We start from the raw sequence: 14,318 nt of genomic DNA, 5'->3' as shown, positions 1-14,318 counted from the left end.
CTGACTCACAGGGACAGCCCATTTCCCCGGCATAAAAATGGCCTATCCCAAAGGATCCTTACTTTTGTCCAAGACACAACCGCCGGAGCCTCTCCTGCTCCCGAGGGCCCTCCACCAGGAGCTACAGGTGAAGCAGGGCCAGTCCAGCCTCTGTTGTTGGGATGTCTTGTTGGGGGGCGGGTCATGGTGGTGGGGTGAAAAGGAGATAGCTGTGGTTTGGGGAGCAACATAGGGTGCTGGATTGGGACATCATGCTGTTATGGGGGTAATTATGGGCTGCCAGGGGGCATTGCTCCATTTTGGGGATGTTGATGGGAGGGAGTTAGGGCTCTGCTCTGTTATTGGGGGTGGTTATGAGGTACGAAAAGGTGGGGGAGTAGCACTGTATGTAAGGGAGCAGTATGACTGCTCAGAGCTCCGGTACGAAACTTTGGAAAAACCTGAGTGTCTCTGGATTAAGTTTAGAAGTGTGTGCAACAAGAGTGATGTAGTGGTGGGAGTCTGCTATAGACCACCGGACCAGGGGGATGAGGTGGATGAGGCTTTCTTCCGGCAACTCACGGAAGCTACTAGATCGCATGCCCTGATTCTCATGGGTGACTTTAATTTTCCTGATATCTGCTGGGAGAGCAATACAGCGGTGCATAGACAATCCAGGAAGTTTTTGGAAAGCGTAGGGGACAATTTCCTGGCGCAAGTGCTAGGGGAGCCAACTAGGGGGGGCGCTTTTCTTGACCTGCTGCTCACAAACCGGGTAGAATTAGTGGGGGAAGCAAAAGTGGATGGGAATCTGGGAGGCAGTGACCATGAGTTGGTTGAGTTCAGGATCCTGACGCAGGGAAGAAAGGTAAGCAGCAGGATACGGACCCTGGACTTCAGGAAAGCAGACTTCGACTCCCTCAGGGAACAGATGGCCAGGATCCCCTGGGGGACTAACATGAAGGGGAAGGGAGTCCAGGAGAGCTGGCTGTATTTCAAGGAATCCCTGTTGAGGTTACAGGGACAAACCATCCCGATGAGTCGAAAGAATAGTAAACATGGCAAGCGACCAGCTTGGCTTAATGGTGAAATCCTAGCGGATCTTAAACATAAAAAAGGAGCTTACAAGAAGTGGAAGGTTGGACATATGACCAGGGAAGAGTATAAAAATATTGCTCGGGCATGTAGGAAAGATATCAGGAGGGCCAAATCGCACCTGGAGCTGCAGCTAGCAAGAGATGTCAAGAGTAACAAGAAGGGTTTCTTCAGCTATGTTGGCAACAAGAAGAAAGCCAAGGAAAGTGTGGGCCCCTTACTGAATGAGGGAGGCAACCTAGTGACAGAGGATGTGGAAAAAGCTAATGTACTCAATGCTTTTTTTGCCTCTGTTTTCACTAACAAGGTCAGCTCCCAGACTGCTGCGCTGGGCATCACAGAATGGGGAAGAGATGGCCAGCCCTCTGTGGAGATAGAGGTGGTTAGGGACTATTTAGAAAAGCTGGACGTGCACAAGTCCATGGGGCCGGACGAGTTACATCCGAGAGTGCTGAAGGAATTGGCGGCTGTGATTGCAGAGCCCTTGGCCATTATCTTTGAAAACTCGTGGCAAATGGGGGAAGTCCCGGATGACTGGAAAAAGGCTAATGTAGTGCCAATCTTTAAAAAAGGGAAGAAGGAGGATCCTGGGAACTACAGGCCAGTCAGCCTCACCTCAGTCCCTGGAAAAATCATGGAGCAGGTCCTCAAAGAATCAATCCTGAAGCACTTACATGAGAGGAAAGTGATCAGGAACAGTCAGCATGGATTCACCAAGGGAAGGTCATGCCTGACTAATCTAATCGCCTTTTATGATGAGATTACTGGTTCTGTGGATGAAGGGAAAGCAGTGGATGTATTGTTTCTTGACTTTAGCAAAGCTTTTGACACGGTCTCCCACAGTATTCTTGCCAGCAAGTTAAGGAAGTATGGGCTAGATGAATGCACTATAAGGTGGGTAGAAAGCTGGCTAGATTGTCGGGCTCAACGGGTAGTGATCAATGGCTCCATGTCTAGTTGGCAGCCGGTGTCAAGTGGAGTGCCCCAGGGGTCGGTCCTGGGGCCGGTTTTGTTCAATATCTTCATAAATGATCTGGAGGATGGTGTGGATTGCACTCTCAGCAAATTTGCGGATGATACTAAACTGGGAGGAGTGGTAGATACGCTGGAGGGGAGGGATAGGATACAGAAGGACCTAGACAAATTGGAGGATTGGGCCAAAAGAAATCTGATGAGGTTCAATAAGGATAAGTGCAGGGTCCTGCACTTAGGATGGAAGAATCCAATGCACCGCTACAGACTAGGGACCGAATGGCTAGGCAGCAGTTCTGCGGAAAAGGACCTAGGGGTGACAGTGGACAAGAAGCTGGATATGAGTCAACAGTGTGCCCTTGTTGCCAAGAAGGCCAATGGCATTTTGGGATGTATAAGTAGGGGCATAGCGAGCAGATCGAGGGACGTGATCGTTCCCCTCTATTCGACACTGGTGAGGCCTCATCTGGAGTACTGTGTCCAGTTTTGGGCCCCACACTACAAGAAGGATGTGGATAAATTGGAGAGAGTCCAGCGAAGGGCAACAAAAATGATTAGGGGTCTAGAGCACATGACTTATGAAGAGAGGCTGAGGGAGCTGGGATTGTTTAGTCTGCAGAAGAGAAGAATGAGGGGGGATTTGATAGCTGCTTTCAACTACCTGAAAGGGGGTTCCAAAGAGGATGGCTCTAGACTGTTCTCAATGGTAGCAGATGACAGAACGAGGAGTAATGGTCTCAAGTTGCAATGGGGGAGGTTTAGATTGGATATTAGGAAAAACTTTTTCACTAAGAGGGTGGTGAAACACTGGAATGCGTTACCTAGGGAGGTGGTAGAATCTCCTTCCTTAGAGGTTTTTAAGGTCAGGCTTGACAAAGCCCTGGCTGGGATGATTTAACTGGGAATTGGTCCTGCTTCGAGCAGGGGGTTGGACTAGATGACCTTCTGGGGTCCCTTCCAACCCTGATATTCTATGATTCTATGATACGAGGGGGTATTGCTCTTTTATTGGGGGGATTACGGGCTGGAATGGGGAACTTTATGAAGACGTTTGGTGGTTTGGCTGCTCAGCTGGTACTTGGAAGACATGGCTTCTAATCTCTGTTCTGCTGCTGCATCTCTGTAGAACCTTGGCCCAATCGCTTATCCGCTCTATGCCTCACTTTCCCCATATGTACAATGGGGATCATAGTCCTGCCCTGCCTCACCAAGGAGCTGTGTGGATAAATAGGTCAAAGATTGGGAGCTGCTCAGATACTACCATAATGAGGGCAGATAACACTTTAGTTAATTTCTCTATTATTAAGCTGGTCATGGGGGTTTCGCCTTCCTCTGTTATTAGGGTGACACGTTAGAAGGGAAACTAGTGGGAGAGGGGTGAGCTCAATCCAGCTCATGGAAATTTTTGTCATGTGGGTTGAGTTTAGTTCCCTCCCCTCCTCCCCTCCCCAGATCAGATCTTTCCATGGAACATGCCCCTGGGGGTGACTGGGACCGGGCAAAAGTGGAAGATGGAGCTGAGTTTGGGGAGACTGGGCCCCCATTGCCAACAGACGATCACAGTGCATTTCCCCTCCCCATGTCGGGCAGTGCTATCATCTCCTGGTACAGGCAGGGTAGTGGAGTTGCAGAGAAACCACTTGCTTTTGAGAGCCTGTGGAAGAACAGGAACTCAAGCCTGGCATTTCTGAATCCTAAGGGCGCACCTTCCCCACGAGGCATCTGTCTTCCTCTAGACACCCGTGGCCAACGATTCCCTTTTGATCTCTTTCCCTGCAGTAAAGCCAGTGACTCCGACGACCGTATCCATTGCCACAACCGACATGGAGCTGCTGATCATCGCAATGCTGGTAGTCGGGGCAGCCGCAGGTAGGAAAAAGAGTTAAGCGAGAAGCCAAAGTTGGGTTGGGTGAGAAGGTTCTGCAGTTTCACTGCAGGCCCTTCCAGGAATGTCTCAGAGACTTTGCTTAATACAGGTTGCTGCTTATGAAAAGCCAAGTTCCCAGCAGTCCTGTTATCAATTCCGTGGGTTGCGAAAGGGAATTAATATGTTCAGGCCTCGTCTCTGATTATTCTTTATTGTTTGTAGTTCAGGCAGGTAGCCATGAGTTCACAATCTGTTTTCATCCCAAATCAGGAGAGAAGGAAAGAATTTTGAAATTTCCCACAATAGAAAATGGTTTTTGGGGAAACAAATAAATCTGTTTCACTCAGATTTCAATGTCTTTAAATTTAAAGCATATGTAAAAATATATAACTTTTAGAGAGCACCATTTCTAATATAATGTTAATTCTTTCAAGAAAAATGTGGAAGCAAAAATTATTTAAAAAAATAAAAACAAATCAAAATGGCCCTTTCTGATAATGTTCAGTGCTCTGGTCAGACTGCCAATCTCATGAAGCAGCATGCACCACTTGGTGAGGAGAAGTTTATGCCTCATGGAAGTCTCTGGTTGTGAGGCATCATGGGAGATGTAGTTTGATTGTGGAGCCCAGTCCATTCAGGAGACGGCTTTGTTTTAAACTTTTTTTAAAGAATTTGCATCACAACCAACACATTCCCACAGAAATTATCAACTTTGACAAAATGGCATTTTCCTATTGGAAAATGTTCCATCTGAAAAAGTTTGACAGTTTTAAATATTTTGTGACAGGGTCAGGCCAGATGGCTACAGGAAAGTAGAGGAAGGTAGATACATTACCCCCAGATTAAGCAGGCCCCCTTTCCCTGGGTAAAATAACAGGGACTATTCCAGAACAATCAGGAACCTGCTAGAACCAGTTAAGGCAGGCAGGCTATTTAGGACATCTGTAGCCAATTAGGAAGCTACTAGAACCAGTTAAGGCAAGTAGGCTAATCAGGGCACCTGGTTGAAAGAAAGACCTCTTTTCAGTTAGGGAGAGGCGCGTAAGGAGTTGGGAGTGGGAGGACGTGCTGCTGGAGGACTAAGGAATGCAAATGCCATCAGGCATCAGGAAGAAGGTCCTGCAGTGAGGACAAAGATGGTGCTGGGGGAGGTCATGGGGAAGTGGCCCAGGGAGTTGTAGTTGTCACATAGCTGTTACAGGAGACATTGTAGACAGCTGTGATCCACAGGGCCCTGGGCTGGAACCCGGAATAGAGGGCGGGCCCAGGTTCCCCCCAGGCCCTCCCCCAACTCCCTATTTGACACACGAGGAGTTGACCTGGACTGTGAGTCATATCAGAGGGGAAGGTCTCTGGCCTGTCCCCGACCAACCTGAGGGCTGCCAGGACCCTCTGAGGCGAGCAAATCAGCCGGAAAGTGCAGGACCCACCAAGGCAGAGGAGGAACTTTGTCACAATTTCTATTACGGTCATAGGTGCCAACTCCGTGGGTTCTCTGGGGCTGGAGCACCCACAGGGAAAAATTAGCGGGTGCTCCGGACCCACCGGCAGCCAAGCTCCCCCCTCCTCGCCTCCTTCTCCCAAGCCAAGCACGCCGTGTCCCCGCTTCTCCCCCTCCCTCCCAGTGCTTCCCGCCCCCCCGCCCCACCACCTAACAGCTGTTTGGCGGCACTTAGGACTTTCCGGGAAGGAGGGGGAGCAGTGGGGATGCGGTGCACTCAGGGGAGGAAGCAAAGAAAAGGCAGGGCAGGGGCAGGGACTTGGGGAAAGGGGGTGGAATGGGGGTTGGAAGGGGACGGGGACTTTGGGGAAGGGGTGGAATGGGGCTGGGCCAGGGGCGGTGTTGGGGGTCGAGCACACACTGGGCAGAGGAGAAGTTGGTGCCTATGATTGCGGTAAAGCATAGAAACAGCAGTCACTGACCAACCCCTGCTCTCCTGAGCATGTGTAAACTGTATTTTCCAGAGGTTTATAATTTGACCGAATCTAGGTGAATTTTCATGTGAACAGCAAAAGGCACCTCCCTGATTCCAGGGCTATTCCCTTGCAAAATTTCAAGTCCCTGCTGCCAAGGCATTAGAGCACTTTAAAAAGTGGTTGGAAAATTGTTTGACCCATAAAAAATGAAGGGTCCTCCTGTCTAGTCCCTGCTACCATGAGCAACTCAGTAGCAGAAATGTATTGAGCTCCATCTTCAAACTCAGGAGGCTTTCATAGAATATCAGGGTTGGAAGGGACCTCAGGAGGTCATCTAGTCCCACCCCCTGCTCAAAGCAGGACCAATCCCTAATTTTCCCCCCAGATGCCTAAATGGCCCCCTTAAGGATTGAATTCACAGCTGTGGCTTTAGCAAGCTAATACGCAAACCACTGAGCTATCCCTTCCCCCATATCCCGGCCCCCCTGCTCCTGTTCCACAACTTCCTTCCTTCGATGGTTAGTAACCATCTTCTAATCTCAGCCTAGATTTATCCATGGTGCTTGTCCCCATTTGTTCTTGTGCCAACGCTGATCTCCACCTCCTGTAGATCTTCTCCCTCCCCGGTGTTCCCCCCCTCCCCCCCCACCCCACACACACACTGTATTTAGAGAGAACAATCAGATGCTGGCTCGGCTTCCTTTTAGGTTAAACCAGCCAAGCTCTTTCCATCTCCCCTTGTAAGATCGGCCCTTTGTTCCCCTGACCATCCTAGCACCCTTCTCAACACCTGTTCCAGTTGGAATTCCTCTTTCTGGAACATGGGTGACGGGAATTGGAGGTTTTTGCCGTGGCATTAATGCCTAACTATCCCTACTGGAAATAGAGCCTAGTACATCGCCTGGTACAACCTCCGATCGCCTTGTGTTTTTCCACGGCCACGTGGGAGCAGCAGCTCATGGTCATCCTGCCACCGGCCAACCTGTTTGGACATGGCTGATGCTTGCCCCTCCCCCTGCCCTGATTTCAGCTGATATTTGCCACTCTCCATGGCAGCCTCAGACCCAGAGAAAAACCGGATCGTTGGGGGGAGAAACTGCGACTTCGGCTCGCGGCCCTACCAGGTGGCTCTCGTGAGGAACAGACGTGTCGTCTGTGGTGGGAGCCTGATAGCCCCGAAGTGGGTGCTGACTGCTGCACACTGCGGCAGACGAGGGATTAGGTAAGTCAGTGCAGGGGTGGAGGGAGAGAGGGTGATGCCTGGGAATAACCCACATCCCCAGCCCTTATCTTCGCTCTTCGTGTTCCCTATCCATGCCCAGGTCTCCCTCTGCACCCCTGAATCCCCAGCCCCATCCTCCTCCCTTTTTTCCCAGCCCACAAATTGTTTTTGTGGCTCTTCTCTGCACCCTCTGCGGTTTTCCAGCATCCTCGTTCAGATGTGCCCACCCCAGCACGGACGCAGCACGCCAGCATCGGTCTCCCCAGCGGCGTGTGCAGAGGGAAACCTGCCTCCACGCTCACCAGCGTTAGGCCTTGTAGCATCCCACCGGCAGCTCATGTGCAGGTGCTTTAGGAGCTGATGGAATGGAGCGGAGCTCCGGGAAATATTTTCCCTTGACTCCAACCTGATGCTGTTGGTTCTCAACTAGGGGGTCTGTGGCCCCCTGCTGGTTTCAGGGGGTCCACTGGGTCCTATGGCTGAAGCCAGGAGCTCTGAACCGTGGTGCACCCTGCGGGGCTGAAGCCCTGAGTCCCGGGGCCTCCCAGAACGGTGAAGCTACAAGCCCTGGCGCACCCAGCGGGGCTAAAGCCCAAGTGCCCCCATCCCACAGCGGAAGCCTGGAGCCCCGAATGGAGGGGGGCTGTGGGGATCTCCAGGAATTTAAGCCCTGGAACAAACACCTGTCATTCCACAGAAGGGGAGAGCTTGAAAAACTGAAAGCAATTCAAGCTGCTTTTTTAGAGCTCTAAGAAGAAAAGGAGTACTTGTGGCACCTTAGAGACTAACCAATTTATTTGAGCATAAGCTTTCGTGAGCTACAGCTCACTTCATCGGATGCAAGCTCTGTAAGCTCTTTAGAGCGCTGTAATTCTGCAGGTCCTGCGGATAGATCTGTCCTTCCCCTCCCCTCCTTTTCTCCTAACTCTCTTTGGCTGTTACGATGAAGCTGGTATCTTTGTTGTATTTGGAAAAACTGATTAAAACGTATAAATAATACATTAAAAATCGCAATGTCTCGTGTTGGCATTTTTGAAACTTTTCGATTTTTCCATTCGCAACTTTTTCTTTCAAAGTGCCCTGTTAGTTTATTTTCAGAAATATTTTGCGACAGCTGAAACAAACTATTGCCGCCCGATTTTTCGATTCACTGGAAAGCACAAAACTCTTAGACCCAGATTTGAAATTCTCAGTGCTCCTGCACATTGGTTTAATTTGGCATGAGCGGGCCACAGTGACCCAGGACAAGGGAAAAATAACTGAATTAAGTTGGTCCCAAAAGTGGTTGAGGAGATAGCAAGTGTGAAAAATTTCAGGGGTGGGGTATATTTGCATATATAAGACAAAGCCCCTAATATTGGGACAATGCTGATATTATTGGGATGTCTGGTCACCCTACCCAAAAGCCAAGGAGGAGGAATTCACAATTTTGGTGAAAACTGCAGCTTTGATAACACCAAAGTGTCTCACAAATTAAGGGCAAAGTCATCAAACTGTTCATTTCAGCTGTGTAAAACCGGGTGTAAGAAACAATAATGTCAGCAAAATGTGCTGTGTACATGTGGCATGAAAACAAAGCATGAGATGTACAGGAATTGGGCCTGAAAATAACCAGGCCAACCATAAAGAGCATGATATCATGTAAAATGGAGGACGCATGCATCACAATACAGTTAAACTTGTATGTAAAGTAACCAATACTTGTATTCTTCAGATCTGTGGTATGCCCCATAGCCACCTCTTATAAGTGACTCTGATCAATTCTGCGGAGTCTATGCCAAGAAAAACATGAGATCAGACGAGACTGGAGTCGAACTGAGTTCTTGGAGAACTAAGATGATGAGGTCTCGGAAGCTACTCCAGCATCGAAAAGCCATTATTGGCCCAATTCTAGTTGCTTGCCCGCTATGACCTTTGAATAGCTGCCCATTGATCTCTTCCTTTGTCCTCTCTCCATGCAGCTCCCTGCGGGTGCATCTGGGGGATTATAATGTAAGGGTGAAAGAACCCACAGAACAGATACGAAGAATCCACAGCTTCTTTGTGCACCCCGAATATAACGTCTTGCCTTTTGACAATGACTTCATGCTTCTGGAGCTGGATGAGCCCGCTCGACTTAATCGCTATGTGAACACGATCAAGTTGGCTACCCGCTGTCCCTTTCCTGGAACACGATGCAGTGTGTCGGGATGGGGCACCATCAAGTCCCCCCAAAGTATGGCGTGCTGAGTGTAGAGGGAGGGGTTGAGGTTGGGCTCAGCTTGGGGAGGGGTGGAAGCTCTTTAAGGAGACCTTGTTAATGGGCTCACAAGGGTCTTTGGCTTCTCCTGGGGGAAAATTTTCATCCAAAATGATTTTTAGTGGACAACTCAACTTCGACAACACCAAAGTGTCTCATAAATTCGGAGAGTTTTTATTCATTTCAGAAAAAAAATTCAGAAAACAGTGAAAACTTTGCATTTTGAAAACACAGGAAGACAGTGGCTTGATTTTTGTTCTATTTGAAACATTTCCTTTTGAAATTTCCTTTCCTTTTGTATTCAAAACAATTTTAAAACGTTACAGATGTGCTTCAAATCACAATGAAATATTATAATATGACATGAAATACTGGATCTAAATGAAACAATTTGGTTTTTTGGCTTTTCCGTTCATCAAAAATTTCCTTTTTCGGAAAATGAATGTGGCCAGATCCCAGCTGGTGGAAATCGGAGTCAATGGGGCCAGATCCCAGCTGGGGTCAGTTGGCTCTAGCTCCTTTGGAGTCACTGGATCTATGCCAGTTTATACCAGTTGAGGGTCTTACACCAAATTTTCCTCTCTTGCACCTTGTTCCCTGCTCATGAGCTCCTGTTTTTCCATCATTGCCCAGGGCGGTCCCCAGCCATCCTGCAGTGTGCAGATCTCTATAGCGTCAGCCAGGCCAGGTGCCAGGATGTTTACTGGGGCTGGATCACGGAGAACATGTTCTGTGCTGGTGTGGAACAGGGCGGCATAAGCACGTGCAAGGTAAGGGGGCATCCCGGAGAGAGGGGTCAGTGCCGGGTGTCGGAGCTCACACAGCTCAATACTCTTTATCCCCTACGACCTGCAAACCCTTCTCAGCCTGCTCCTGAGGGGCCGTCGTCACTCAGGCCCTCGCCCCAGCCAGCCTTCGTGCCCCATGGAAGAGCAGCCGATCTGCCCTCCAGCCGCACCGAGCCCTAAGGGCTGGGCTTCATCCAGCCCCTGGGCCTGTCTGATCCCCAGTGCAGGTGCAGCCAATCGAACCCATTTCTGCTCTTTAAACCCTTCCTGTCTGTGTGTCCCTGCCGCCCGCTGCTGGAAGGGATGAGCTCTGTGCATGTGTGTGTTCTTGTGTGTGTGTGACCCTGCTTCCCCCTGCTGGAGGGGATGGGCCCTCCTCTGGGGGGGTGTGCACACGGGGGGGCATGGCTGTGTTTTGCTGATGGCTTTGCATTGTCTTTGCAGGGGGATTCTGGAGGCCCACTGGTCTGCAATGGGCGGCTGCAGGGCGTGGTCTCCTGGGGGAAGTCTGTCTGTGCCCTGCCGGGACAGCCCAGAGTCTACGCCAATGTCTGCAAAGCTGCCCAGTGGGTGAAGAACACCATAAGGAGGCAGTGCGCCAGATTGGACTGAGAGCTCACAGCACGTCCCGCCTGCCGCAATAACCCACCAAACACACGCCCCAGCCACGCCTCTCCTCATCTCACGGCGGCACCTGGGGGATGCGGAGTGGGGGGGGGGGAGCTGGCCTGGGTGGGATTGGGGTGGTGGAGCTGCTGTTGGGCCAAGCCTGACAAAATCCTGGGACTGGGTTAAAAATGCACAGCTGGTTTGAAAAGCATGAATGAGCCTGAAGATTGTGAGATTGCTTTAAAACCTCATGAATCAGCCTGATGTTCACAGGATTGTTTCAAAAATCGAGAGGTTGGCTCTAAAAATCATGAGATTGGATTAAAAATTATGAGCCGGGTTTTAAAATGCCCTAAATCGCGCCCAGGTCTTTGTTCTGGTCTCTTGCATTGACGCGGGTGGCGTACGCGGCTATAACTGCTCTGACGTCACCAAGTCTGACGTCCCGTGGAGTTCAAACTTTGTCACACGGTGCTACAGCAACGTAGCTACCATGCCTGTAGCGTAGACATTTTGACTTGTTGAGCTTTGACTTTGATATTCCATTAAAATCTGAAATCTAAGATCCTGGGGGAAACTTTCTAACTCTAAGCAGAGTTTAGCACTGGAAGAGGTTACCTGAGATGGTGGGGAAATCTTCATCGTTGGAGGTGTGTAAGCACAGGTTAGACATACACCTGTCAGGGATGGTCTAAATGTACTGAATGCTGCCTCAGCACAGGGCATGGATTTCACTAGATGCTCTTTCAAGGTGCCTTCCATCCCTACATTTCTATCACTTTATGGATAGCACAAAATAGAGAGAGATGGGTAGGTGAGTGGATGGATGAGTGGGTAGGTTAACATGAAATCATGAGAAAATGAGAACAGCCAGACTGAGTCAGACCAAAGGTCCATCTAGCCCAGTATCCTGTCTTCCGACAGTGGCCACTGCCAGGTGCCCCAGAGGGAATGAACAGAACAGGGAATCAGCAAGGGGTCCATCCCCGGTCGCCCATTCCCAGCTTCTGGCAAACAGAGGCTAGGGACACCATCCCTGCCTATCCTGGCTAATAGCCATTGATGGACCTATCCTCTGTGAATTTAACTCGCTCTTTTATGAACCCTGTTATAGTTTTGGCCTTCACAACATCCTCTGGCAAGGAGTTCCACAGGCTGACTGCGCATTGTGTGAAGAAATACTTCCTTGTGTTTGTTTTAAACCTGCTGCCTATTAATTTCATTGGGTGACCCCTAGTTCTTGAGTTATGAGAAGGAGTAAATAATGCTTCCTTATTCATGGATGGATAGATAGATCCTGCATGGACATGTGGAAATGGCTAGGTGACACTGGAGGTCTTTTCCATCCCTACATGTCTATGATTCTATTGACTATATAGAATATTAAATATATTATTAAAATTAGTATTCAATGTCACATAAAGGTCTAGAAGAAATCAATCAAAATAATCAAGTTGAAACAAAATATTGGAACCTTATTCAAATGAATCGTTTTCACATCATCAAAACAGATTTTTCCCATCCAAAATATCAAAATTGACACAGAGAATTGGGCAGAAAATGGATTTTTCTCTTCGCTGGCAATTTTGGGAAAAAAATCATTTGGAATCAACCAAAACATTTCGTTTGATCTGAAACTAAACGTTTCATTTGGACATTCAGCATTTTTAAACATTTTTTTTTTCAAATTAAAAGTTAAAGGAAATGTATAAACAGTCATTTGGAAGTGAAAGTTGGGAACTGTTTTGTTCGGAAATTTTAGAAACAAAATGTTTTGATTTTTTTGGATTTTTTGGGGGTGTGTGTGTTATTTTTTGATGGAAACAATTCAGCAAAATTGACACGTTCATCTTCTATGAAATGATAGTCAGTTATTACTGGTGGGTCCACCAGTGGCCAATAAGAGCAGCCCAAATTATTGAGTCGGGCTGCCACACATTCTTTCCTCCTTTCCCGTTTCTCTGTTTCCTGATGTCTTACTTGGGTCTTGAAATGCTGGGATCCTTCCCACAAGGTCCTTCTCCATTTTAGTGGGTGGAGGGTTTGGGTTTCCCATATGTCCTCAACGACAGAGCAGGCAAACAGAGAGACAGTTTCTCTCAATGGCTGAGAAGACAGATGAAGGCTACAGAAGGATGGCGATCTCTTGGTTTCCTGGTGTTTGGATGAAGACCCTCATCCTGCCAAGCATTGTGTGGACACTGGTGTGGAACGGCATTTCCACACAGGGTCCCCGGGGTAGGGGGGCGGGGGGCCATGGGGCTATGCCCTCCCACTTTTTACTGGCCGTAAGGGCGAGCAACAATAGTGAGCAACAGAGAGGAATGAGAGAGTGTTGGGATTTATGGGGGGAAGAGGTGGTGCGAAGGCGAGGCCTCAGGGGGAAGGAGCAGGACTAGGCCGGGAGATTGGGGGAAGGGGTGGTAAGCGGGCGGGAGATCAGGGGAAGGGGCGGCATGGGGGAGGGGCCTCAGGTGGAAGGGGAGGCGCAAGGGCGGGGCCACTGTTGAGACATGGGTGGCCCCCACTTTTAGGGAGCTTCCGTTGCCCCTGTCTCCACATTAAAAGAAATCGCGTATGTCGTCAGATGTTCGGCTGTGTGGCTGTGTTCTCTCTGCATGCTGCACTGGCTCTGGCCAGATAGCCCATACAGCAGGCTCCGATCAAACTTCCCAGTGAGACCACAAGACTCGGTTTTCAGCGAACGCGCCCAGCCAGGTTTATTGTCGACAAAGTATGGTAACAGCACCTGGCAGACTCTATGAGGATACTAAGACGTGTATGCCCTTGACAATGGATGCAGCTCAGTCAGTGGTAGGACCTTCCACTGCCCCCTTGGCTGGCCAAAGACACTGCCTCTGAGATACATCTTTATACACAGATACAAACAAAAAACTTATTGCCCCTGATGTATCAGGGTGCCACCCTCTGATGTATTAGGGCGCCAACCATTACCTTGTACATGTTGGTTTGATCAAAACATCTCGATCCATCATGCTGTCATCCTGACCTTATCCTTCAGATGGATCAGGGTGTTCTTGTTATCTTTGGAGAATGTGTTTGGTATAAAGGTGTTCTGGGATCACCTTTCTGGCATGTGTTTGCGGATATTTTCTTGTGCCTAACATTACTTAGGAATGTGTCTTTTTGCAATATCAGCCCTGGTCTTGTCAGACTCTCTGAGCGGGGCCTGCCTCTTGCTCACAATTTAACATTGCTTTATATCAGTAAAGTTCTGACTACTTTAGCCCAGGTCTCAGGCCTCATACCAGGCCTCTGATACATGGGCTTATGTTTCAGGCCCTCCTCTTACTACAGCGCACAGCTGTAGTATTCCACATTCACATCCATGTCCAAGTCCTGTGGTGATCGGTGAAGGGAGCAGGACAGCGATGACCAGAAGCTCCTAGTCAGCAACCGGCACACAGGCGGCAGCTGTCAGAGGGCCATTTTTGCATTTGAATGGAGGCAGGCCTGCAACTCAGCAGCCGGAAAGCAACTGAGCAGCTGTTTTTACGGCCCACTCCGCTCCCCTGCATGAGCAGGACGTGGGCAGTCTGACCTAGAGCTCAAAGCAGGAGTTGGGAAATCAGTCCAGGCTACGAATCGGGAGGTCAGAGTCCGAGGCAG

General features: G+C 49.3%; 1 protein-coding gene across 1 annotated transcript; it reads left to right on the top strand.

The window, feature by feature from the left end:
- Window positions 1–3,869: 3,869 nt before the first annotated feature.
- LOC141977149 (kallikrein-14-like) lies at window positions 3,870–10,691 on the top strand. Its single transcript, XM_074938482.1, has 5 exons — window positions 3,870–3,915; window positions 6,887–7,052; window positions 9,014–9,267; window positions 9,925–10,061; window positions 10,524–10,691. The coding sequence occupies exons 1-5, from the start codon at window positions 3,870–3,872 to the stop codon at window positions 10,689–10,691; spliced, it is 771 nt and encodes a 256-aa protein (XP_074794583.1).
- Window positions 10,692–14,318: the final 3,627 nt, after the last annotated feature.

This window comes from Natator depressus, chromosome 24, assembly GCF_965152275.1.
Source record: "Natator depressus isolate rNatDep1 chromosome 24, rNatDep2.hap1, whole genome shotgun sequence".
Taxonomy (NCBI): domain Eukaryota; kingdom Metazoa; phylum Chordata; order Testudines; family Cheloniidae; genus Natator; species Natator depressus.
Note: the sequence above shows the minus strand (reverse complement) of the source record. Positions and strands in the feature narration are given on the sequence as shown.